This window comes from Platalea leucorodia (genome assembly GCF_965183815.1).
Source record: "Platalea leucorodia genome assembly, chromosome: 4".
NCBI classification, from domain to species: domain Eukaryota; kingdom Metazoa; phylum Chordata; class Aves; order Pelecaniformes; family Threskiornithidae; genus Platalea; species Platalea leucorodia.
The window spans coordinates 83,645,192-83,670,258 of record NC_138826.1 but is presented as its reverse complement, the minus strand read 5'-3'; the positions used below and the strand labels follow the sequence as shown (position 1 = coordinate 83,670,258).

General features: G+C 37.9%; 1 protein-coding gene across 1 annotated transcript in view; it reads left to right on the top strand.

The window, feature by feature from the left end:
• OTOGL (otogelin like) overlaps positions 1-25,067 on the top strand; it is a gene marked incomplete at its 3' end in the record, with an annotated part of 97,430 nt that overhangs the window by 39,502 nt on the left and 32,861 nt on the right. The window contains exons 26-32 of the mRNA XM_082308968.1: positions 11,468-11,602; positions 12,079-12,225; positions 13,929-14,048; positions 16,286-16,402; positions 19,237-19,393; positions 19,925-19,951; positions 23,866-24,033. Of these exons, the coding sequence (XP_082165094.1) occupies positions 11,468-11,602; positions 12,079-12,225; positions 13,929-14,048; positions 16,286-16,402; positions 19,237-19,393; positions 19,925-19,951; positions 23,866-24,033 (871 nt within the window). The remainder of the gene's footprint in view (positions 1-11,467; positions 11,603-12,078; positions 12,226-13,928; positions 14,049-16,285; positions 16,403-19,236; positions 19,394-19,924; positions 19,952-23,865; positions 24,034-25,067) is intronic.

The following is a 25,067-nucleotide window of genomic DNA, read 5'->3' as shown; positions in this document are numbered from 1 at the left end:
AGATAGGAATAAATGGCCTTTTTTTAGAATGGAGAAATCCCAGTGACATCCCACAGGGATCCATGCTGAGACCTGTGTTCAGCATTTTCAGAAACAATTTTGAAAAAGTGGTGTGAGGATTGAGGCGAAGTATGCTGATGGTAAAGAATCAGCCTGAACAGCTGAAACAAAGATGGACTACCAAAAGTTTCAGAAGTTCTTATGGCAGAAAACACTGCATGATAAAATGGAGGATGAAATTCAACAATGAAATATGCAAATCAGTGAACAGAAAAAATAACTGTAACTATGCTACCATGAAGACAGGCACTAAATTAGCTACTACTATGCAGGAATGGAATTTTATGTGAGAAAAATATATGAAACAGATGCAATTGGCATCTTCCTAGTGGCAGCCTGAGTCATAATCCAAAGTGTCATCTGTTCTCCAGTTTCACATATGCTTTTATTTGCATGTACATAGTTACACCACCGTTGTACCACATACCTGTATGCAGTTGTACCACATACTGATGTGGTTAAACTATGTTATATGTGCAGACATGGTAGCATGATGAGGCTGCTCGTTTTTGAAATAAGCTTTGTTGTTCCTAGAGCAGAGGTTTCCACAACTGCCTCTTCATAATCATCCTCCCCTACATTGTGGCCATGTGCAGGGACATTTTTTAATAGTAGTATCAGAGTAATATAATGAGTCTCCCTTGAGCTACACTTTGTTCAGAAGGTATGCAAGAGAGCCCCTTCTCTTACAGCCTGTTATCCAAATAAACAGGCCAGATGAAAGGTGGGAAAGTATATGTAGTTGCAAAAGTTTAAATGCCTTGCCTAACACCTTGGCAGGCACAGCTGTCCAGGGCAGTCTTGCCACCTAAACCATGCTACCTGTTCTACAAACCAACATACATATATTTTTTAACTTAAATCATAGAATGGTTTGGGTTGGAAGGGACCTTTAAAGATCACCTAGTCCAGCTCCCCTGCCATGAGGGATATTTGCTGTGTGCTTCATGTCCCCCACCTGTGAGGTATTACAGAACATAATAGATTTGATAGTTGCTAGTACACTATCCATTGACTTAATGGTAGTTTGCAGTGCTGTTACGAGGCTCATTTTTATGGATAACATGTAAAAGGCTCACCAAACACCTGAAATCAAAACAGCTGAAGTGGTTGGAATATTGTATATACAACACTGTAATAACTTTGTCCTTTCCCTTTTACTAATCTTTTTCCTGTGAGAAGTGGACTGCTTTGTCTCTGCTATCTTATATACTCTAAAAAAAGGTGTTGTAGCAGTGCAATAAGGGAAATGATAACTACAGTAAATTTGTTGGCATACTAGTTCTTCCCAGATGTAGAACTGAGTCCAAGAATTATAATCTGAATCCCATGTCCCCAGTGGCATGATAATGCACTGCTCCCATCCACGTTACTAGGCCTCCCTGTTGATTTGGCTGTTAGCCTCCCTAAATGTGATCTGTTTGAACAGCTCGTTAATTTGTCACTGTATTGCACTGTACCAAACAAAGAAGTCATCCTTACCTTTTCCTGTGTTTTTAATAAGGAGCTCTTGTGCTCTTATGGGAGAAAATTCAAGTATCAACTTTCAGCCAACTATGAAACTTTAAACTTTGTTTTCAACTTTAGTATCATCTGTCAGGCCTTTTTGTTTAAGGTGACAGTAGGTGTATGAAAAAGCCCTTTATAACTAGTTCAACAGATCTATCCATCGGTCAGAAAATGACCAAAAAGATTTAATGCAGCAATTAAGAAAATAAGGGCAGTAATGTCTCATGAAATGATAACTTAATCTTTTTCAAGGAATTAGGAGTTACATTGCACACTGAGAAGTAAAGTCCCTGTATGGATAAATGACATTCAAAGAGAAGACATCAATATTTGCTTCTAACATTTTAAAACCTCAGTAATTTCAAAGGAAAAAAAGAACAATCTTAGTAGACCATCTCATTTAAGTTTTATCGGTTTAGATCATGTAAACCCTTCATTTTAGCTAACCTGAATATTGATGAATTTAAGACAATTAATTTCTTAATTAAAAAGATTTAAATATCTTGCTTTCTTCCATTTTCTTGCTTATCTTCTGTCTGATGATGCTACATTCTTTCCCTAACAAAATGGTGTTATTTTTCTAGCAAACTTTTACTGCGTGTTATTTGTACTTGAGGTCTATTTCTTCCACTTGCCTGTTTCATAGACTTCGGCTTTTATAGTAAAATTGCTGTCTTTCTATCACACGTCTTGGCCTTTTTTTAACTTTGTGGTGGCTTTCAGTCCTGCAGTTCAGTGCATTTATTAAGGCTTGTAGGGTTAGTGCCCTTCGAGCCCCTCAGACTTGTTCTCTTCTGAGAAGCAGAATTATATTTTCTCTGATTTGGGGGACTCTCCAAGCAAGAATTTAGAGGGATATTCTATCAATCAGAATATCTTTGATGAGAGGGAGCTCTGTTGTAACGCTTATCTGCCTTTAAAAAAAAAAGCCAAAACAACCCACTGAAGTCTTTCCATTAACTTTAGTAGGCTGTCAATAAGGTCCTAAAGCCAAGAAAAGGAAGGATTGTTTTATTCCTGTATCGTCAAAGACAGAGGTCAGCAGAACTAAGCCCTCATCCTCAAGTATTCACATTTTATGGACTAGTCCTAACTTTAAAGTATGCGATAAAAATATTTTCACTTCTTTTCATCTGACATTGGGGGTTTGGCCATTTTAAAGTCACCTTTTTAATCTTTTTGATGCAACCATGAAGGCTCTTTACGGCCAAAGTTATCACCAGATTTATTGTGTTGGAGGATTATGAAAGCAACAGCCAGACATTTGATCAAATAATTGAACTGTTATGCCAATTAGAAGTGCAGATGTAACTCTTTTGGGTCAGGAGACACCACATGAGAGCCCATTTGTTAAGGCAGAGGTTCATTTAACAAAACATGCATGATCTGGTTAACCAGTACTACAGTTTCCCAAATGATTATCCTATTGATGAGCAGTCCCCAGTGTTAAGATACCTGGTCTGCCCGGGGGGAACACAGCAAGGGAGCTCTTTTCTTGCATACCCCTTCTTTCGTAACTTGAGGCAAGGTCAAAGCTCTTATTTTATGATACTTTTATTAGAGTGCTTAACACAGAAGTTGGTTGATACACTGATAATCTTTTACCTGTTACTTGCTGATATATTTGTCTTGATTGGTAAATTTGTTAAATGATGACTGGGCATAAGCCGGAACAATCACACACAAAGCAACAATTCTTCAAGGACTCATTTGTCACATCTGAGGAGACAGAATTAGCCTTTATCCCATGTCTTCTTATTGAATATCTGTAATTTTTTGTGCAGCTTTTTTCAACATCATTTGTGCCAGGTAGCCAGTCTGTAGATTCATGAAGCTGGCAAACCTACAGAATGAAATAGTATTTTGCATGGTCCCTCTCATAGCCTGTTTGTAAAATTAATACATTCTGCTTGCTGTTAGTCACTCTATGGAGGACTAAAGCTGCAGGTTCATGGTTAACCAACATTGTCAAGCTGACTGTTCATAGTTAAGACAAATAATATTTTCTTTTAATAGACTCTGAAGATTTTAATGGGAAAGTAAATAATGTTGAATTTGAAATTACAAATGTTTTAAATTGGAAACCTGACTCTAGAAGTAATTTTCATCTATTCAGGCAATAAAACTGTAACATGGGGTTCCAATCAGAATGGCTTTAATTTTTTAATTAACATATCTAATCCTCAAAGCCACATTCTAGCAAATAGTTTCATGAGTAAGTGATGTGCCAAAATATGTAACACTTGTCAAATATAAAACACTTGTCAAATAATTTATAGCAACAGTAACTGTGTAGAAATAATGATGTGTTTCTTGACAATTTGTGTGCAAATTTGTGTCCAAAAAAAGAGAGACTACATTTCAGTGAATATATTATTTACTGTGAATAGTTTGCCCTGCTCTAGTTGCAAAGAACACCAACAGTTTGCTTTTCATCAGTCCCATGATTTAAGGGGAAATCTTTTTGGATGCCCTCATTTTTCTGGGTTTCTGGAAGCCCTGTAAGGGTCAGTAGCGAGTTCCCTGTGGGAGACATCCCTTTCCATCCTTGTCCTCAGCTGGGAAGCACAGTGCTCAGATAACGTTGACTTGTACCTATTTTTCCATTTGCTCTACCTTTTCTGTGAGCAAAAGATTTGATTACAGTTGGCAATGGATTTATGCTCTGGTTCCATTTTCTCCAGATCAATGATTTCAGACTCAATTACCTCTACATGCCTTTCCGTCTCCACCACCTGATTCTCCAGACCTTTAAATTATGCAGTGAATGAATCACTTTTATTCCGCAACAAAGGAAAGATTTCTTTCAATTTGTGCAGATTAGCATGGAGGGCTTCCAGGAAAGGCTTGGGGAAGTTTCTTGCCATGAGAATGGCGATTTGGAGGCGATGTGTGCATGGTGTGACTCAGAAGTTGGATCCTCTTTCTGAGGACCTTGCCATTTAGTGACCACACAGCTTGAAGAAAGTGACCTTTTCACCTTGAATTTCTGCTTTTGGCTTAATGTTCAGCATCCAACAGCTCTTTGGCTATCCTGACTCTAAAATGTCATAACCTGATGGCTGCCTGAAAAGGCAGTTCACTCTAAGAATGACTGCCTGAGTTGGATTGCCTCTGGTGTGTACAGCTTTGTGGGCTGTTGATGCCCATCTTCTACTGATACAGCAGTAAAAGATGAACAAAAACCAGCATCATGTGCTGCTGTTTTGGGAAGCTGTGCAGTATGTTGGCAGCAGTAAAATGAAAGCCTTTTGCTGTGCTTGAAGTGGGAGGATGCTCAGGCTAGTCACCTGTGGATGCTGCTTAGCAGTTTATGGCCCCTGACTCTTGGTGTTGCCGGTGAGCCACGAGAACTGTGGTTTAAATTTACTCTGGTTTAAGTCAGGATAGGAGTATTTTTGTTTCTGAATGCATAGAAACTAAACTTGAACAGTGTAAATTAACACATTTAACATTTGTTATATTTAAAAAAAATAAAAGCTTTGTGCAAGTTCCAGCTTTCTAGCTCCTGCCATCATTTCCTGGAGCTCAGAAAAGGCAAATTTATCACCACTATGTCTTGTTCTTTTTTTTTCCTGTTATGTTGTGCTTTATCATTACAACCAACAATGATAAAATATTGACATTTATCATGCACTAATTAATAAAACAATACTAATAGGTCTCATATAAATAACTGTTTAGATATTTAAAACTAACACCACCAACTGTGCTGCTGATTTGTGATTCAGAATAGCTCGTGTTGCAGAATACTTGGAAACAAATACTTGAATGTTCCAAATCCTTAATCTTCAGAATATCTCATTTTTAATTAGAAAGGGATTGCAGTAATGTGACCTGTGCAAAAGCCAAATCTGATACACAAGCAGGCAAAGCTAAGCAAATGAAACAAAACAAAATCTGTTTTAAATGATCATTTCTCAAACCTTTTAATGTAGTTCTCTTAAAATACAAAAAAGAAAACCAAAACCTTTCCAGTGAGCTCTATCTGATTAACCAACTTCTTCAAAATTAAGAAACATTGATTTAGAACAAGGTTTTGAAGTATATCAAGTAAAATATTCCCTGTCATGTACTTTTCATTATTAGCAGTAGATTTTAAAAAATTATTTGGATTTAAAAAATATTGTTGGCAAAACCTCAGAACACCCAACAACTCTATAGTGCCATAAAATCTACTACAAAAAACCTATGTATAATGAAGAAAATATGATATAATGATTTATTTTTCCTGTTGCTTGTATACATACACACAGATACTTGTAATGCATCTTTCTCAGGAGTTGTTGAGAATTTATTCTGCCTGAGGTGTATCCTTTTGGGAAGTCACTTTTAAAAAAGTAGGAAAGAGTTATCATGGATGCATTAGCAGATATCTGGAAGTTGTTTGAGGGTGAGTCAATAGCTGGAATAATTTCACTCCCTTTGAATTTGCATCAGTGAATCTACTCAATCATGTTGCTCTCCTCCATTTCTACTCAACTGTGCTACAATGCTAGAAATGTATCATATCTTACAGGTGTATTGCATGTTTCTTTGCCATATTTTGAGTCAAAATAATTACATAATCTGCAGCTCTGTAGATGATGCTGAGGAAAAGAGAATTTATGTGCATGCGTGTGTGCATGAGCAATTTAGCTCTTAGGTTCTTAGTTCCTAAATGTGTTTTTCTTTAAATACTTGTATAGAAATACATAACATCAGTGGAAAAATAAGTACTATTACTATTATTTTTCTCTCTCCTGTAACAGGACCACCTACTATCTTTCCTATAATATTGTTTCCCAAATTTCATGTGGATTTCTTCCCATACTGAGACAGCGTGTATCAGTGCCATCTGCTGACTTCAAGCAATATTGCTCCAATGTTTGAATAGCTATGAGGAAAAGCATTTGACAATACAAATTTGTACAGGATGCAAAAGCAGGGATTAAATAAAGTTACACAGAATGTATATATATAATTTTGAAATGGTACAGAAGAAATTATTACACCAGCAACATGAAAGAAGCCTTCCAATAGCAGATGCTTCTTGGTGTAAATTGTGAATGAGTTTTGCATAATTAATGTGTTTTCACTGATTATCTGGAGATCAACCCCACTGTAAAATGGCACAAGAAACTAACAGAGCAAGATCATGTCAGGTGCCAAGGCATTTGTCTGCTCTCCAAAAACACTTAAATATTTATGCCTAAATGCTCACTGAATCTGAGCTAAGATGCTTTACTTCTCCTAGGATTAAGCTCACTAGAAGTAATAGTTTCAAATGTTAAGTTCCTTCAGAAGAAACTCAGAGCCCAATAAACAATGACCAAACTAATTCTGAGTTTCCATAAAATTTCCTGAAAGGTTAAGTCTGAACAGAGCTAACAGTATCTCTCTGAAAATATCTAGGAAGGAGAAAGTAAATTCTACTTTTTTTAATCTACTATATATTTTTTTCAGCATTTTTAGAGCATTTTGCATTTGTTTGTGTGTGTGGCTATATATGAAAACCTCTAAAGAGTCATTAAACCAGAAGGAAAATAGGACTAATCTATCTCTATCCAGTTCTCAGTATGTCCCTAGATGCTTTTATGGCCACCCTAGTTTGCAAGTTAGCATATTGTAGGGAACAAAATAAAAAAAATGGGGAAACAGGGTATTAAGAATGGAAAAGAATGAGTCATTACACTGAACAGTTAGAGAGATTTTAATTAAACTTTCAAAGAAGATAAATACAGCCACTTTTAAATTGTCTTCTCCCAGGCTGCATTTTGACTATGTAAGCACACTGCACAGTGTTGTTATTGGTTAATAGCGATAGAAAATTTCTAACGGGATATTGAAATAGAAAGTTTCTAACAAAAATAAACCCTAGCATTCCCAAGCACTACTTAAAAAAAAAAAAAAAAAAAAAAAAGGAAAGCAGTGCTTTGCTTTTTCAGCTAGGAAGAAATATGGAAAAAAAGTGCAGTGAAGTCTAGAAAAAGAATGTCCTGAGAAGTGGGACTGACAATGAGCTTTTGACTGACTGCCCGGAGCTGTGACTCTGTCTTCTCTGTTGCTTGGCAACTCCATGTTATCACAAAGAAACTGATATTAAGTTGGAACAGGCTGGATATGGTAATTTACGTGGGAAGATACTCTTGCAGTGGGAAAACCATTTTATTTCTAGTTTCTGTCAGCATAAGTAGGTTTCACATGATGAACTGTAGTACATCCCCTGTTGGGTGCATTTTACCTAAAAAGGTAAAGAGTGACTCTGCCTTGGAAAGAGACTATGCAGAAAAAAAAAAAGAAAACCAACAAAACTCCCCACCTTGTTATTCATTAGAGCTGCTCCTAGTGTCTACTCAGACATTTCTTCCAGTGGTAGTGAAAAAAGCTTGTTCTCATACCTGTGTGGATCCAGTGCAGACTAGAGAGATGGAACTTGATCGTTATCATTTATACTATCACAGTCTCTAAGAGCTGTTGAGATTTGCCCAAGGCCTCACTGTCTTATATAAACATTAAAAGATGACCCTCACTTTATCTAAATAGTCCCTGCTCTTTCTTTTGCGTTGGCAATAGTTAAGTGCTAAGTTTCAACTGCACTTTATTTCTTCCCTGCTGAAAGCAGAGGCTGCACATATAGCAGTTACAGAATAATTTGAAGACCAAGATAGAAACTGTCATTCAACTTTCAATTTGGCTGGTACTGTATGGGTGGGAAAAGACCCAATTTTTATTGAGGTGTATGGAGAGAATGGCAAGGGTATATATGTAAAGCAAATCTTCTCATGAAAGCTTTCAGCCACAAGAGGTACATAATCCATAATGGTGGTTTTATATTTGGGTTTAGATCTAAGATTTAATTAGAAAGAGAGAAAGCACAGAAGACTCAGGATTTAATGCAAAGCCCTTTTTCTTAAATGTCTAGTTTACTTATAGATCTACTGAACCACTACCACTGTCTCTCTTCATTTCCATCCTGCATCATTTCTAGTAATTTAACACCAACATGCAGTCCTACAAGTAAGGAAGTACTTCACATGTCTTCAGGACTCCCTGTTCTGGCTTTGGTCAGCAAAACACTCCCCGTCTCCAGGCTTCTCTTTACTGCAGAGTTAACTTGAAATATAACTCAACTTTTGCCCTTGGCTCAAATCCCAACCATACACAAAAACTTCTGACTTGAGTATGTTGATGCTGTTCAGCTGAAGGGATTGGCCTGGACTGTCAGAAGGCACAGGCAGCAGCTTCAATTAGCATAGCGAATGCAGCTACCCAGCGCTGCTCCAAGAACTTGTCTTCATTGCCAAAAAAGGTGTATTTTTACTGTGGGATAATTAGTCTGAATTAACTATCCTTATTTAAAATAAAGCCCTCCATCTCTTCTCTTACAGTGAAGACATTGCTTCCCTATTAACTCAGAGTGTCCCCTTTGCTGAGGCTAAGCCAACTGAAGAGGAATGAACTCTGCAATGAAAACAGCCCATAATGTCCTAGGCATCAAATAGACCCATAGACTGCAAGCAAAGTCTTTTTCTGAACTGACTCATGATGGGGAGGTAGCTTCTTTGCTCACTTTTCATTTGGCCAGCACAGAATGTATCAGCTTACATCCTATCTACCAAACTAATGAGTTTGTCTCCTTTTTAATTTACCACATCACCTCCAATATATCAAAAAATGCTCTGGGTTGTTATCTGACTTGGAGGGGAATAATTACTGGACTGACTCCAGCAGCAAGCCTGGCTTAATTAAAACACAGTGTATTTCCCAAAAAGGTAGTGACCAATTTTATTCTGAGTGCAACCTAAACCAACTTTACAAGAGAATGGAACAGATGAACTTTGCTTTACCCTGAGGCTTTCAGTACTTTTAAACTGAGTTCCCCTACTAAATCATTAACAGCTGATTTCCTATACCCCCTTACCACCAGCAGCTAGTGGCTAACTTTACCCCCCTTAGCTGTTGTCTTCCAAGCTAATTGCTAACACATACTGCCTGTCTCTTAAGCCCTGGCATTAGGGTAATATAAAGCTTGCAGGCAGTCTCCCGTACCTTATGTTCATCGCATTCGCTCATGCTTGCTGTAGAGTGTTTTCTATGCCAAGTAGCAGCATCCTCTGGCTCGTGGGCCATGCTAGACTAAGGGCAGCAAAGCTGTAGCACCTCCTCTGTGTGGCAACAAAAATACCTCTACACTTCCCATCGTCTAGGATTGGGGTTGGTTATTTTTTTAGATTGAAAGTGTCCTTTAAAAAGTTTGGTCATAATGACTTTTTTATTAAGGAAAAAAAAAAAGCTGCTTCCTGTAGCATCCATATTTTCTGTATGCAATGTTTCTCACTGGTGAGGAAAAATTGCTGATATGGTTTTTTATTCTTGAATTCTGATGAGCACAGAACAAATAAGGGTACAAATGTGAGACAGGCAAGGAGTAGTTAGGAGTATGTACCCAGCACCTTTCAGGGGTACACCGACCAAGGGAGGGAGCAAAGCTCTGGGGAGAGATGATGTGGGCACAAACCAAGGCAGGGGATCCCTCCCATTGTGGCCAAGTGGAGCTCTCCAAGAGCACCACTGGGAGCCCAGAGGAGTTCCCAGGACTGGGGAACTGCTGAAAGCCACTATTCCCATCTTGCCCACCATGCCTATTAGAACCTGCAATTAGTTTCAGCTAGTCATAGTCTCAGAGAGTGTTTAAAGGAGGGTGGGAGTAAGAAGAGGAGTTTAAACATCTTTTTGTTTCCAGCACTATCCAAGTGTCTCATATAAGACTGGATGACTCAGTGGGCGAGATATGTAGCTTGCCACCTCCAAGATTTTTATTTCATATCTGTCTAGGTTTGTAATGACTGTAGGGCTGAATTTGATCAAAAATTAAACTGGATTCAGAAGCACTGTTACTGGCTTATATTAACGTTATGAAGTTAACTCTCTCAAGTCTTTTCTATAGTTATGGCTTCTTGTTGACTTGCAAGGATTGGTACAGAAATTAATTGAAAGGCAAATTAAAATAAGAAAAAAGAGTAACTCAACTTTGTTTTTGTTTGTGGTAGTGTTATCAGCTCTGAAAATAGAGCTGGTCTCCTTTGTTCCAGTACCAATCCTAGCATGGGGAATTACAAGGTGCACGTGTGTTTCCCTCAGGGTACAGACGAACCACAGAAGCTGTAGGTGAATAAACAGAAATGTTGAGCCAAGGTGCAACAGTGATTTTATGTGCCTAGAATGCAAATTAATCCACAAGCTGGAAAGCCAACAGATATGGGATTGGGAAGGCAGTAAATTTGAATTTTGGGTACCAAAACACCAGAAAATCAAAAGACAAGAGTAGAAAAATCTTCTAAATGCTAAACAAAAAACCACAATCAAAAATATCAGCAGAAACCTTTGCCCCCTCCAATAACATTGAGTATGACTCATGGTTTTGTGAATTTTGATGGGTGGTGGTACAAAAATTGTTCTATCTACTACTGCCAGATGGTAGGTTTCTTGGTTTTAAAAATATGAAAACAGCTTGATCTCATGTACCTTGGTTTAAAAATAAAGCCCTTTTTATAGCATGTCTCGATTTTGACAACCATACTGTGGCAGTAAATATTGGATTCCACGTGTAAGCATGTAAACCAGACTCTTATTTTAGCAGTAGGCTGATCCTCTGAGTTTGTGAAGTCCTCAGAAAGAGGACTCGCAGCTGAATGTAGTGGCTCTTTGTGTTTAACACCAAAGTTTGATTTGGTTGTGGGTTCAGCTTTGAATTTAAAAATGCATTTCCTTGTTTGGTAGCTTTCTTAAATTTAATTTCAAAGATGTGTAAATACAAAGTTATCCATCTTTTTTGTCATGGTAAGCCTGGAATAAATCTGCAGGAATTAAATGCAATTGAATCTATAAGTAAAATGATTTATTCTTCATATTGCAGAGCACAGATAACTCAAATATATCTATAATTGCTCAGAACAAAAAGTGCTTTGACAATGATATTGTTTGCTCAAAGAATGTTTTCATTACTGTTGGAGACACTGAGATTTATTTTAGTGAACCTTCTGAGAAGCAGGTTAGTTATTTTCTTTCTTTTTTGGGTTACCCTTTAAGATAAGCATTGTAAAGTTACAACTCTAAAGGAGCATGTTTTTGGAAAACATCTCTCAGTCTGAGTTAACATAGTACAAGCACCTAAGCCTGGATAAAGCAGCAGGTCCCAGGAAAAATCTTATTCTTTCATTGCTTTTTTCAAGTTCTATTTGTCCTACAGAGACGACTGCTCAAAAGCCTCAAGCAGTCAAAGCATATTGGCATTTATTTGTTTCTTTCCACTTGGCTTTGAAAGGGAAACCAAAGTAGAAAATCAAAGAAAACTTGAATGATTGAAAAGACAAAATATCAAAGTATTAAACAACACTTCTAGTAATATTATTGATCCAGCTATATGCTAAAGATAAAGTATTCTTCAGTATACACTTTGTTATTAATTGGCTGCATACCTTCGTAGAATTACTTTATTAGATCTTAATAAATATTCATTTCTGTCAGAAGACCTTAAGGGGACAGGAAAAAAAATCTAACTATCAGCTTTGGAAGGCTGGATATTATACTGTGATACACTTTCCAGAACAGGACATTACAATTCTGTGGGATAAGAAGACAATGATGCATGTTAAAGTTGGACCTCGATGGAAGGTGAGCCAAAATAAAAACCTGAGATTTTGTGTAGCTCTCTGTGTTGCTAATGTGATCTCTGATTGAATAACTGTGATTGTCTTTTCTTCGTGACTCACTTTCCCAGTTTATCATGGTGTTGAGCTTGCTAGCATTTCCCAGGTAAGAAGAGACGGAGAATGTGATTTAATGGCTGGACTCCTGAAGAGAAGGGGTGGTTCCTACATGCATGTTTACTCTGTTGCTCCACACATTGCAGCCTTGCAGATACGCAGTGATTCAGCTCTGGCTCAAAGTTACTTTGAGGGTGGGAAGAGAGGATTAGTTTTGAGTTACCCAGTTCACTGCATGTTTTCATAACTGCTGAAGCCAATGGAACAGAAGCTTCCATATCTAATGACATGGAAGACAGCAGGTTTGTAACATTGGATAGATTGGATTAGGCTGATGATGGAACTGCACCCTGAGATACAGTAGAGGCTGCTGAGATGAACAGATGGAGTCACATCTTGGGTTTAAATTAAGAAGACAAGATACAGGAAAGGATCTAGACAAAACCTGACATTTAAACCTAATAAGTATACTGTAACAGGGCTCAGCCATGATGCAGGGAAGAATACAAGGCTTCTTCTCTTGCCAGTTGCTCTTCTCTATTCTGTTCCTACATCATATTTGCCTTGGTGTCTGTGCAACTCTGTCTTTGGGTCCTGGCAGAGTAACCTTATCTGCACATTCAATAATTACATTCCTGCTTCGTCTCAACCATGAACACACATATTGAAAGGGGGCTCTTTCTAATAAAAGAAAAGAAAGCACTCTATGCTAGAATACAATATCAGATTTTTTGAAGTGTAAGTAAAGTTACAGTGACCATCTAATCTGGTTTTAAAGCGACATTATTATAGGCTTTTTTTCCCAATAGCCATAAAATGCTTTCTTCACATACAAGCTGATTTATCAGCCATCAATACACATAGTGAAAAAAAACTCTTCTGTTTTTGAGTAAGCTAGCAGGGAGCTGAGTTCTATGGGTTGCATGCAAGGACAGAAGTACGTCAAGCTATTTCTGTTTCCAATAACTGTTTTTTACAGAGGCTCCAGTTCAGTAAGATAGTGTCTACAGCAGACCTTAAGGAAAAAGAATTCATTAGAGTGAGCCACAGAACCCTAGAAATGCAACTCTACATTTTACTGTTGTGCAGAAATACCTTTTTCTCTATGTATGTATATGTGTATGCATGTATATATACTTTTTCCATCAGCAGCGCATACCCCAACACAAGAAAGTTGCAGCTGTCTCTTTTGTAACTGCTATTACAAATGTTCTTGCTATTGTGATCTAAAATTAGACACAGCAAGTTTTAGTGACAACAACTAGTCAGGCTTCACAATCGTGAGGTAATTACCTGAACTTTTGACTTTTGGACTGGATGCACTACTAAGCTTTCAGAAAAAAATAGGACTAGATTCCAGTCCCTTTTCACAGGCAGACAGTAAGAACAGGTTCCGGAAAACAGGAAGGAAAAGGAAAACATAAATTTCTGTTAAAAGTTATTTGCAATATGGAACTGTAAGCACAACAGAGTGTCAGATATTTTCAAAGTATAAGTCAGAGTTGCATTCACCTTTTTTAGTTTAAGAATGTTTTATTCCATGTATGTCATTTGTAACGATTATTGTCTGTCAGTATATGTAAAAAAAAAATCTATTATCTTCTCGTTTAGGGTAAACTGGCAGGTTTGTGTGGAAATTTTGACAAATATACTTCAAATGATCTGACTACATCAAACAACATGGAGGTGAGAAATGCACAGGTGTTTGGAGACAGCTGGGTATTAGGACAGGTAAGCCCCATGTCCAGTAAAAATTTAGCAAAAAAGGATGATAATTTTCATTTATAAATGAACACGTTATAAGCACATGATGTACAGGGATTTTCTAAACTCATGGTCAATGTATAAGAGGGCATTTTAATTTTTATGTGTGTAGATGTGAAATGTGTTAATAATGTCTTATGTCACAGCAAACATATACTGAATTTAAATGAAACCAAACAATCTCTTTCGGGAAGAATATTTTTTTTCCGATATAAGATAATTATCATAGCTATCTGGATTTCAGTTTTCTACAAAGTTAGATACATAGCTTCTGATATTTTGGATTCAGCCCAATTTTAAAAACAATTGTAATTTCTCTGGCATTGGAGGCATCAGGATATTGAAAGTAAACAGAATCTGAAGGCTGGAAAAATGTCTGGAAAAAAGTTGCTGAACACTGAAAAAAAAATTGGTGATTTTTTTTTAGTTGCAGTCTGTAAACAGAGAACAAACTGACAAAGCAGCAGTGGTGAAGGGGTGAGACAGAAAAGGCTCAGAAGAGCAACAGACACAACCCAGTATGGAAACTTAGTTTCTGAGGAGAAGGGAAGAGGCTGTAGAGAGTGGATGACATCAATTGTGTTTTATAACACAGGAGAATAGGTATTTTGTTAATTTGTGCTGAGGAGATGTAAGGTTTTATAGCCTTGTGAACCTCCTGAAAAATCAGTGTTTGTAGAACGCTCCCTTAGGATGTCTGTGAGAACCAATTTTTAATCTGTTCTCTCCTTGACTCACAGCAGGAAATTGAACCAAAATCTCTCACCTCATGAAAGAATATGACACCTATTCTGTTTTGGAATAAAGATTTTGAGGCTTCTCTCCCTCAATATCTCCCTTTGGATCTATTTTACTCTACATAAAATGTTTAAATTGTGTAAGCAAGCAAGGCAAATGTGTAGTGTTGGTGGTTATACTGCTCATCTAGAAGATGGTACATAAAGGAATGTGTAAATACTATGTATACTATGTATGAATTGTATGAATTTTTCTTTTCCAATTTATCAGTTCAGTGGCTGCTTTTACAAGTGTGTAGTGTTTACATAGCACATTAACTTCTAGGATGTTATGACCTTTGCTTATGCAGCCCAAACTTGCACTTGCCTTTTTGTGGCCATATACATATATATTTGTAAAATCTCATGTAATAGTGCTCGCTGCCAGAGCACTCAGGATCTGAGTTCAATATTGACCTCACAGGCAGCCTGCGCTCAGGCAGACTTGATCTGCCTACTTCATCTGCCTCTGCAGTAGGAGTTTGGGATTTTTTCAGAAAGGACCTTTGGCCTTTGTAGAGATGTATCCTGGTCATCTTTTCTGCAAAATCTAAATACTGTAAAGGAGTATTTGATAGCTGGAGGCCTAGAACCCAACTCCGCTACTAGTAAACGTGCTTGCATTAGCACTGTGAAGCGTGGGATGCTCCCAGGGTTTCTCTCTCCTGGGAGTGGCAGCATGTCCCCCCATGGCAGCGTTGTCCGAGCACCTGCACAGGAGGGCAACGTAGGTGGGTGACTGCACTGCAGCTGAGGCTGTGTCGGGACACACCAATGCTGCCTACGGATCCATCATTACCCCTTCCTGGGCTTCCCTGTTGCACCAAGACAGTATGGTTTTGGATGAACTCGTGTTTTCTGAGTTGAGTGTCATTTTGTTATATTTTTCTGTTCGTTTGTTTTCTTCTTGAAGAGAGACTTTAAGAGAGAGAGTTGTATCTCAGCCATTTTTGAGTTATCATGATGATCTTTGACTCTATTTTTTTTATGGGTTGCTCTCTTCCTACTGCTGCTTCTTTATTTGAACTTACAGGGCTAAAGCCATCTGTAGTGTGACTCCATTTAAAGTCAGTGCAAAACCACCAGGGATGGATTTGGACCATGGATTTGTTTGTGATGTTACAGTTGGTTGCTCTGGTAATGATTATAATGTGTCACAAAGAAAACATTTTGTCTTTATGCACTGAGCAGACAGCAGGAACATTTTAGTACTTCAGAACAAAACACAAAGATTCTTTTTTGTGCAAATGTTTTCAGTTATAACAACAAATCAGGGAAAGGGGAAGATGAAGAAGATGATAGCATTTAAACTTTATTTTTGTTTTCTGAGTATGCGGGTATTGAATTATATGATACTATAGTGTACCTGAGTCCATGGTAAACACACCTTTGTATAAAATGTTTGTGGTGTTTTTGCTTGTTTTTAAGTGCAAGAGCCCAAATGAAACACTAAGACCATGTGAGGTGCATCAGAGCAAGTTCCCTTATGCCAAAAAAGAATGCTCAATTTTATACAGTGATGTTTTTGCACCTTGTCGCAATGTGGTAAGTTTATTAAATGTCCAAGATGTGCTCTCATGTAGGAAAATATTGAAATTCCAGTAATTAATTTCTTCTTGTCATTCCCCTCAGTCTGAATGCCGTGGAGGATACAGAGTAGAGCCCTGCAAGTATCTCTATGTGGGTGGGCTATGTTTGCGTAGAGATCCTTGTTCCTTTCAAGACTGGAGCCTAAACATAATAGTGATAACAAGGAGCCATGAGTTAGCAGGCTAGATAATCAAGGTTCTGTTCTCTTTAGGTTTTATTTATATCTTTTATTTATATAGGTAACTAAATTTTTAAGGCTTTTGTATATATTGCAGGATTCTAAAATAAGCATTTGTGTAAAGTGCCTACAGCTTATCTCAAATGGTTTTCTTTTGTTAACTGTTCTGCTCAATATAGAAAGAAATTTGAGAGAGTGAGATGTCAGCTTCAGAGCTATCAGTATTTTTAATTGGCTGACAGCGTATCATCTGCTTTTTATCAAAACTCTGAGGTTTGGTGTCCTTGTCTTCCCAATACCTGGCTGAGCCAGGGACTTGAGTTTCAAGAATGTCCTTAAGTTCAGTCTAGATAAGATGGGGACAACAATAGCTTGTGTGGGAATCTTTTGTTCCATTTTAGTCCACCCTTTACCAACGCAAGACATGCTCTTTGCATTTTTCCTTATTTCTGACTTTAGCCTCCCAAAGGTTTTTAGTTATCGAAGGTGCTTCTTTACACCTGTGCAAGCAAGAACCACTACGATATTTCATCTCAGTCTCTTATTTTCTTTATGACTATTAATACTAAATGAGATCATTGGATGTCCCAGCTGAACCTCCTGACTTTCAGGACTGAAGTTTGATATCAACATGGTTAGGAATTTGCCTGAGGAGGAGGTTGCAGTAGCTTAACCCGAGAGATTTATTAATGTTGACTTTAGTTACTATGTAAAGAATTTTTTGAGCATGTGCCTGAGAACATAGTGATGAGTGTATTTTCAAAGTGGAAAGTAATAAATAAAAATGGAACTTTTGAGCGTTTTTAAGGAGCTGTATTGTAATAACTCATAAAGAAAGACGTTTTCACTTGAACATTCTTTTTCTGTATCTTATCCATGTTGTGATTAAAATTTGCAAACATTATGCCAAAAATGCAGCATAACTATGTTAAAAAATGCATGTCAGGTGCAAAACATGCCATTTAATTAGTAGTCAAGTATTTTCACATGCAGATATCCATCCTTTATGGGACAGCCTGTAAAGCAAACATCTTTCAGGTGTTTTTACACTCTATTCATCAGCATGTGAAAATACAGCTCTTACAAATGTAATGTAAAGTGACTTCCTATCAAGGATATCTGGAGCTGGCTGCACAGGTGGAGAACTGGGTGCCAAGGAAAAAAGCTCAAGCAGAGACTGAGATTGGGGGCACGGAAGGAAGAGAAAGCGTAGATGTGGGTTTCAGGATGTGCTTGGTGCAGCACTCTCACAGTTGCTCCTTCTGTGCGGGTGGTGGAGGATCCTGCTGTGCATGGAGGCAAGCTCCTGCCCGTGGGACAGGCGGCCTCAGAGTTCAGCTGAAGCTGGAAAACCTCATTTTCAGGGGGACAAAATCTTGCATCTCTGGCTGCAGTGACTGACGGATTGCAGTTGCCCAGCTGAGCACTGAACTCAGCAGGGGCTGAGGAGCCTTAACACAGAAAAAAAGGTCTTACTCATAACTCCTGAACTCAGCAGGAGCTTTGACTCTAGGCTGCCAGTTTGTCACAACAGCAGGATATTGCTGACCCATGGAGAGATGCTGTCCTGCAGACAGGTTGAGAGACAGGTTGAGCTTTTGGAGACAATCTGGTGTTTGGTGGTTCCTGTGAAGCTATTACAGCCATTTTCAATGGAGCTAATGCTCATGCCCCCACCCCAGTGGTATCCCTGTTTTCAAAATAAGAAAAAGAATGAAAGCAAAACAGCATCTCTCTCCACTGAAGGCAGAAAAACAGTCTTCGTATCGCTGCCAGCTTCTACCAACTGCCAGCTGAGAAGCTGTCTCCGTGTTAGATAAGTGCTGCTTTGTTACTGTGATGGCATCTCTGTGATCTGACGTGTGCCATTTGAGTGCTCTACAACTACGCTAGAGTCTAAAAACAAGTCTAAACCAAAAAAAAAGCATTGCTTTAAACATTCCATGTGTTGAGTAAGAACACTGTTTTGGAAACACTGTTCAACATTACAAAAAAAGATGATTAAAACCCAAGAAATAATGTATCATGTAAAACCATGAAATAATGTGATAGCATTTTAGAGTGGGGAAATGGATTTCTGATCTAATGAAGGTTTGCGGGCAAAGTATATTAAAATCTTGATAAGTGCAGAAATATTTTCCTGCAAAATGTCACTAGCATGCTCAAGTTTTCTTTCCCTGACCAAAATCCCCTCCACAAATTATTACTTTAATTACTTGATAGTTAGATTTTGTTGTTCATGCAAAACTGACAGGATGACTATAGATGGCAGTATTTGCCTTATAAAAACACAGAATTGCCAGCTTCAATATACTCTCCAAAATCAATGAACAGCAAGTGCATGGACAGGCATACTTGTGAAGAGTCACTGAATGAAATTTTCTCTTGGCCTGTGACATAGGTACAAGCTGATAATTTGCAGTGTACTTTTTGTATAGGAATGTACCCAAACCTTAGAAAATGCCTGATTTTTGTGTTAAATTCTTTCAGTCAGTCCAGAGGTAGCATTCCTGCTGAAAATGGTGCAACAGGAATTTGTCCAGCTCATGCAATTAAGTCACCAGCTCTCTTTTGTTTTCTTTCCACCCTCCCCCCCCTCCCCCCCCCCCAGATTGATGTGACTTCTTTTGTCAAAAATTGTCACACAGATACATGCAACTGCAATCTTGGCGGGGACTGCGAGTGCTTGTGTACCAGTATTGCAGCTTATGCCCACAAATGCTGCCAGCACGGAGCAGCGATTCACTGGCGATCTCCTTCACTCTGTGGTATGTACCTGGGCTGGCCTTGCACCGGAGCTCATCTGTGAAGCATCTTCGGCCTTTTGCTGCCCAATAATACAAATATGACAGAAGTAGGTGGATAATAAATGTACTTCTTCACATTTTTCAACCTGTCTGTGTGTTAGCTGTTAGTCTTATACACTCAAATTTGCTGTCTTACTGAAGAGGACTGGCTGTGCTCAGGGTGTGCCAGCGCGGAGACTGTTGGAAAGGCACCCGTATACCAGATCCGGGTTATGTCCAGTGTTCTGTGTAGGGCTGCAAAGAGATTCAGTCCGTTCTACTTTTCATTGACAGCGAGAAGGGTTCTTGCCTGTAGAATAATTCATGTTTCAGGTCTGCTGTCCTGGCACATCTATTTAAATACAGCTGTATGTCACTGAATAAAAGCCTAAGGAAATAAAGTCACTGACTGAAATACATTATGGGAAATGAAACTTCCTCTGATGACAGTGAATTTTACATTCTCTGTTGTTACTTTGTAATAATAATGTGCTTGTTTTCTTTTTCTTTTAGCTTATGACTGTGAATATTACAATCAAGGTATGTAGTATTCGCTATTACTGTCTTTGATTCATCCTCATATTTATATACCTTGCTGAATACACTTACCCTTCCTGTTTTCTACCATACCATCTAGCTATGTGCTAGAAACAAGTCTGTACTCCCTGGTTCTAAAATGGAATCCATTTTTATGAAGCATTTAGTTGCAGATAATTCCTAACATCGACCACTCTAGAATACAGAAGGCATCTTTGACATACTGTTCTATCATCTTTCTTTCTGTATAATGCTATTTTGAGATATTCATCTCCCCCCACCCACCCCGCCTTGTTTTGTTTCTCTTTTAAAAGCAAATAACCAAGAGACACTTTTCTTATATCAATTCACTCAGACTAACCCTGGAAGAAAATTTAGTTTGGTAATTTCTCTCTTTCACAGGTTACAATGATTTTTTTTTGTGCTCTTAATTTGGGTATGTGAGTTTAATGAGCTCTGCAAGTTAGCAAAGCAAGTCCCCATGGGCTTTCTGCTCTATGTCCAGGGACAATGGTGGCATGGAAACCAACATCATAGTCGTAAGCAAAACAACACATCTGGCATCTCAGATGAAACATGATACAGTGCACACTGCAATTAAAATCCTTCGTAGCTTGTGCTGAGAAGAATCTCTGTTAGCTGCAGCAGTGTTGGAGGTTCTCTCTTTTCTGTTCTCCCTGTTCCCAAGGGTAGGATTGCACCATCACAAGCCCTTGAGCTCACTGGACCTTCAAATCCATTAGAAAGGAGAGGGGACTTGTATGAGCAGCTTGGAGTATTGTATGTCATTTTGTGACATGTTCCTTGTCTATTTAATATCATTATGTCATTATACTGACTTTTTCTTCCCTCCTGCTCTGCTATAGATCTCTAAAACACTGTTCTTCTGTGCAATATCTCATGTAATACTCGGGATTTTTCCTATACAAATATAAACAGACAATCCTACATTAGTAAGGAATTCAAATACTGACACATTAGCGTGCATCTTAGAAGGTTATACATGGTTATTACCATTTGAATTTTCACCTCACTGAACTAATTGCCTTTGGCACAGGGAAATTCAAGTCCATTTCTCCAAAAATGAATAGTGTGGATATAATGCATCTCTGATGATACTGAGTTATGATAAATCAGAATAATAATTAATTCAGTATCATTTTTGGAAAAAAATAAAAAAGCCTCATAAATTTTATGAACACTTGTCACACTATGCAATTATCTTCCAGGTTTTCATGCTGAAGTGGCTTGCTTTGTCTTATTTTTCCTTCTTTCATATAAAAGAGACATATAGAAGAGATTGCTCTGGTTCAATTAAAAACCCAATTGAATTAATTGATGGGCTTTTTCTTTGACTTGTTGTATGTAGTTTTAACCTTGCTTCTATTTTTAATGGGTGAAGGTCAGTGGCCCAGCTGTGTTGAATGATCTTAGTAATCCCTAATGTCTCAATTAATAAGCTCATCATATTCAACGTGGGGGTGGATTAATGCACCATGCAGCATATCTTGGCAGCCAGGGAGAAGCTCTAGAAGGATGTTAGCTTGTGCTTGTACTGTAAATTTCAGAACTGGGACCTATTATCTTTTGAAATTGATAGGTTACAGGATTTTATGCACAAGTCTCACAAGTATTGTACTGTAAAGAATGGTTCCTTAGAATGAGAGCTGCATTCATTTAACAAACTTAATTCCTGTGGCATCCCATCTTATATTTGGATACTGTGCATGTGCTTTGTGGGGAGCAAGATATTGAAGAGGAAGGGAAACTTGACTAAATGCAATGATATGCTTGTGACTCTGATACATCTTTTTTAGCGACTTGCATCCTAAAATGAGCATCATATAGTAGATTTTTTTTTTTCTCCTCCAAGGAGTCTGGCCCAGTACAGTAGCAGCACGTAGATCTCTTTAGGTATAGCTGACTTTCCATAATTTCTTTGCAACAGGGAATTTTATCTTATTTAAGAAGTAGTAAGGTGTACTGGTTTTGGCTTGGATAGAGTTAACTTCTTCATATAGTTAGTATGGTGATATATTTTGGATCCATGATGAAAACAGTGTTGATAACACACCCATGTTGTAGCTACTGCTTACACAGAGTCAAGGCCTTTCCTGCTTCTCACACCACCCCACCAGCGAGTAGGCTGGGGGTGCACAAGATGTTGGGAGGGGACACAGCTGGGACAGCTGACCCCAACTGACCACAGGGATATTGCAGAACATATGATGTCATGCTCAGAAATAAAAACTGGGCGGGAAGTTTGCTGGGGCTGGCATTGCTCGGGGTCCATCCGGGCATCAGTCGGCTGGTGGTGAGCAATGGGGTTTTTTGCCTCACTTTTCTTGGTTTTGTTTTCCTTTGTTTCTTTCCCCTTTTATTTAAAAAAAACCCACCAACTTACTAAACTGTCTTTATCTCAACCCACTATTTTTTTCAGTTCTTCCTCTCCGATTTTCTTGGGGGGGGAGTGAGCAAGCTGCTGTGTGGTGCTTAGCTGCCTACGAGGGTTAAAGGCAAGGATGGTGTTACGCATGGTTCCACCACCAAGCGCCAGCAAAACACCTTTTGGGACATAGGATGGCTCCTCCTCTAATTCTTTTTTGTTCTGCATGATGTCAAACTGTTGAATCTTTATGGAAACTTTATCAATTACAGCTCACTCCTGCTTTTGCTCAACTCAGGCAAAATGTCTGTTAATATGTAGGGATAAACAATCAATGATTTAGAATAAAGAGTCTTTTTAAGATAAATTGCCTTGCCATTTCTTTAAAAGCAGTCATTTTGTGGCAAGCTTGTTGGCTTCATGTGCTTATGAGCTCCAACATATTTTCCATAAAAACAGTGGTTATTTTCATGCAGTTTTCTTCAGAAATCGGTGTTTTACTTCTAGCTGAGCCAAATCTCATTATTATGAGAATTCCCTCCCTCTGGGAAAGAGTCATATTTGAATGGCACTGTCTTAGGCTGAGAAAAGGGTTCAGTCTTTTCACTGTAAGGAGTAAAAGCTTTGACAAAACTTACACATTTTGTTTATTACTCTCAAGGTGAGGTTTTAGAAGTATGCTGCTCTTGGTTCTTTCAGTGGCATACAGTGACAAAGACAGATGCTGTTGTATCTGGATGTATCCTTGTGATCCTTTCCAGCCCAGCAGAAATAGCTCCAGGGGTTTGCTGCGGGGCATGGTTAGGCAGCACTGTTTTGGCAGTGGTACCAGCTGAAGCTGTTGTCACTGTTATATTGGCATAAGATTTTGAATGATGATGCAGTGAACCAGACTGGAAAAATCATCTGGTTATTTTTCAGCTGGATCACTTCACTGCTGAAGCACTTCAGATAGCATAATAAATGGGGCAGTAGGGGGGCAGAAGCAAGTGGTTTGTGGGAGAGGATGAAGTAGACAACTGCTTAAGCGATATTGCTGCCAAAAGTTGAATTACAGCCTTATAATTTGAAATATGTTTTTTTTTTTGGGGGGGGACGGGAGGGACGGGAATTGCCTTGTAGATCTTAGAGTAGCTTCAGTGTCTATTTGGGGAATAATATTAAAGTTGCTCTGTTGATCTTTCAAAGTATAGAGATAAAGACATGTAAAAGACTAAATACCATAAAAAAGCAGCCCAAATTGCTTTATTGTACAGATCATTTTCTGAGGATAGCTACCCACACTTTTTTGTGCTCACTTTCTATCTGTTGTATTCTGGGCAGTAAGCAAAAAATAAGGGAGTACATTGAACAGATAGATACAGACCTACTCCAGCATAATACCTTGAGGTATTGAGCTGTAGTTCCAAATTTCTTTGATTCCAGGTATGGTGAAATATTTAAGGCAATGTATTATGTCAGCTAAGACTTAAGTTTTGTATGTTATGCAAGGAAGATTTTTTTTTTTTCTATTTGATTTTTCTTCCCTTAGGTCTTGGTGAAGGACCCTATATTTTGGCAAGTTACGGAGAGAATGACACAATTGTAGGAGCTAACGTATCCAGTAGAAGGATATTTCCCCTGCCTAGAACTGGAGCGTATGGAAATGTATTTTTCAGTTTCATGATAACTCCAGGTCTTTTCAAAGATAAAGATTTATGTAAGTGTTCTCAACAATTTTGCTAATGGAAATACATATTTTTCAAACTATATGAATGATTTTTGCTGCATCTTCTAAATCTCCTAAAATAGTCTAGATATTTTTAATTATTGGAATAAGTGAGGATGAAGCAGCCAATTTCAAAACTGAGAAGGAATACTGTTTTTTTAAAATTTTTTCTTTAAATATTGGAAAACCTTGATGCCAGCTTTAAAGCTGACTTTTCAGAGATTGTTTTAGAAATATTGCAAAAGGCAAGTGAATAGAATTCTTTTGTGAAAAAAAATTAATTAGCTTGTATAACTGGAAACTGGAAAATTTTGCACATGTATCTAGCAAGTATCAACACTGAAGGTGAATGCAGGATATTTTTGTCTCCAGTAAAATCACTTCTACTTTATCTTTTCTTCTTTTTTATGACTTTCAGTGGACTATAAAATGTGCAACTTAGAACAACCATTCTGTCTCCTGCCTTGTTAGTGAGCAGTATCTCCATACAATGTAGAAGGAAGTTTCTTAGGTGAACAACTATTCCTAAGCTCTATTTTTCACTTATCAGAGACTGATCCAAACTATACAACCAAAAATAAATATGTTTAAGTATTTTTCCTTCTGTACATATTTTCCTTTCTTCACATGTATTGGGTTTGTGCGAATTAAGTCAGTACAGATTTTCTCATTGCTTTCTCACAGAATTTAATTTGTTGAAAAAATCCCAAACCCTCAAAAATCAACATAGAGAAGGGTGGTCTTCACAATAAAATTTGAAACAATATTCACAAACAGTTGACAATTTTGTGGCGGAGAAATTAGGTTTTTAGATATGATTTTGAAATGAGAAAGTACATAGAACAGAAGAATTAATTCAGTCCTGTCAATTCTCCTGTTGATGTTAAGTGGAAGTAAAACATTCATTACATCTGTGCCGTACACAGGTAGTTTTCATATCTGTGAGGAATGAGATAGTATTAATCTAGATTAAAGACACTTCAAGTTTTTATTCAAGTTGAAAACTAAATATGAAGTCAGTCTTC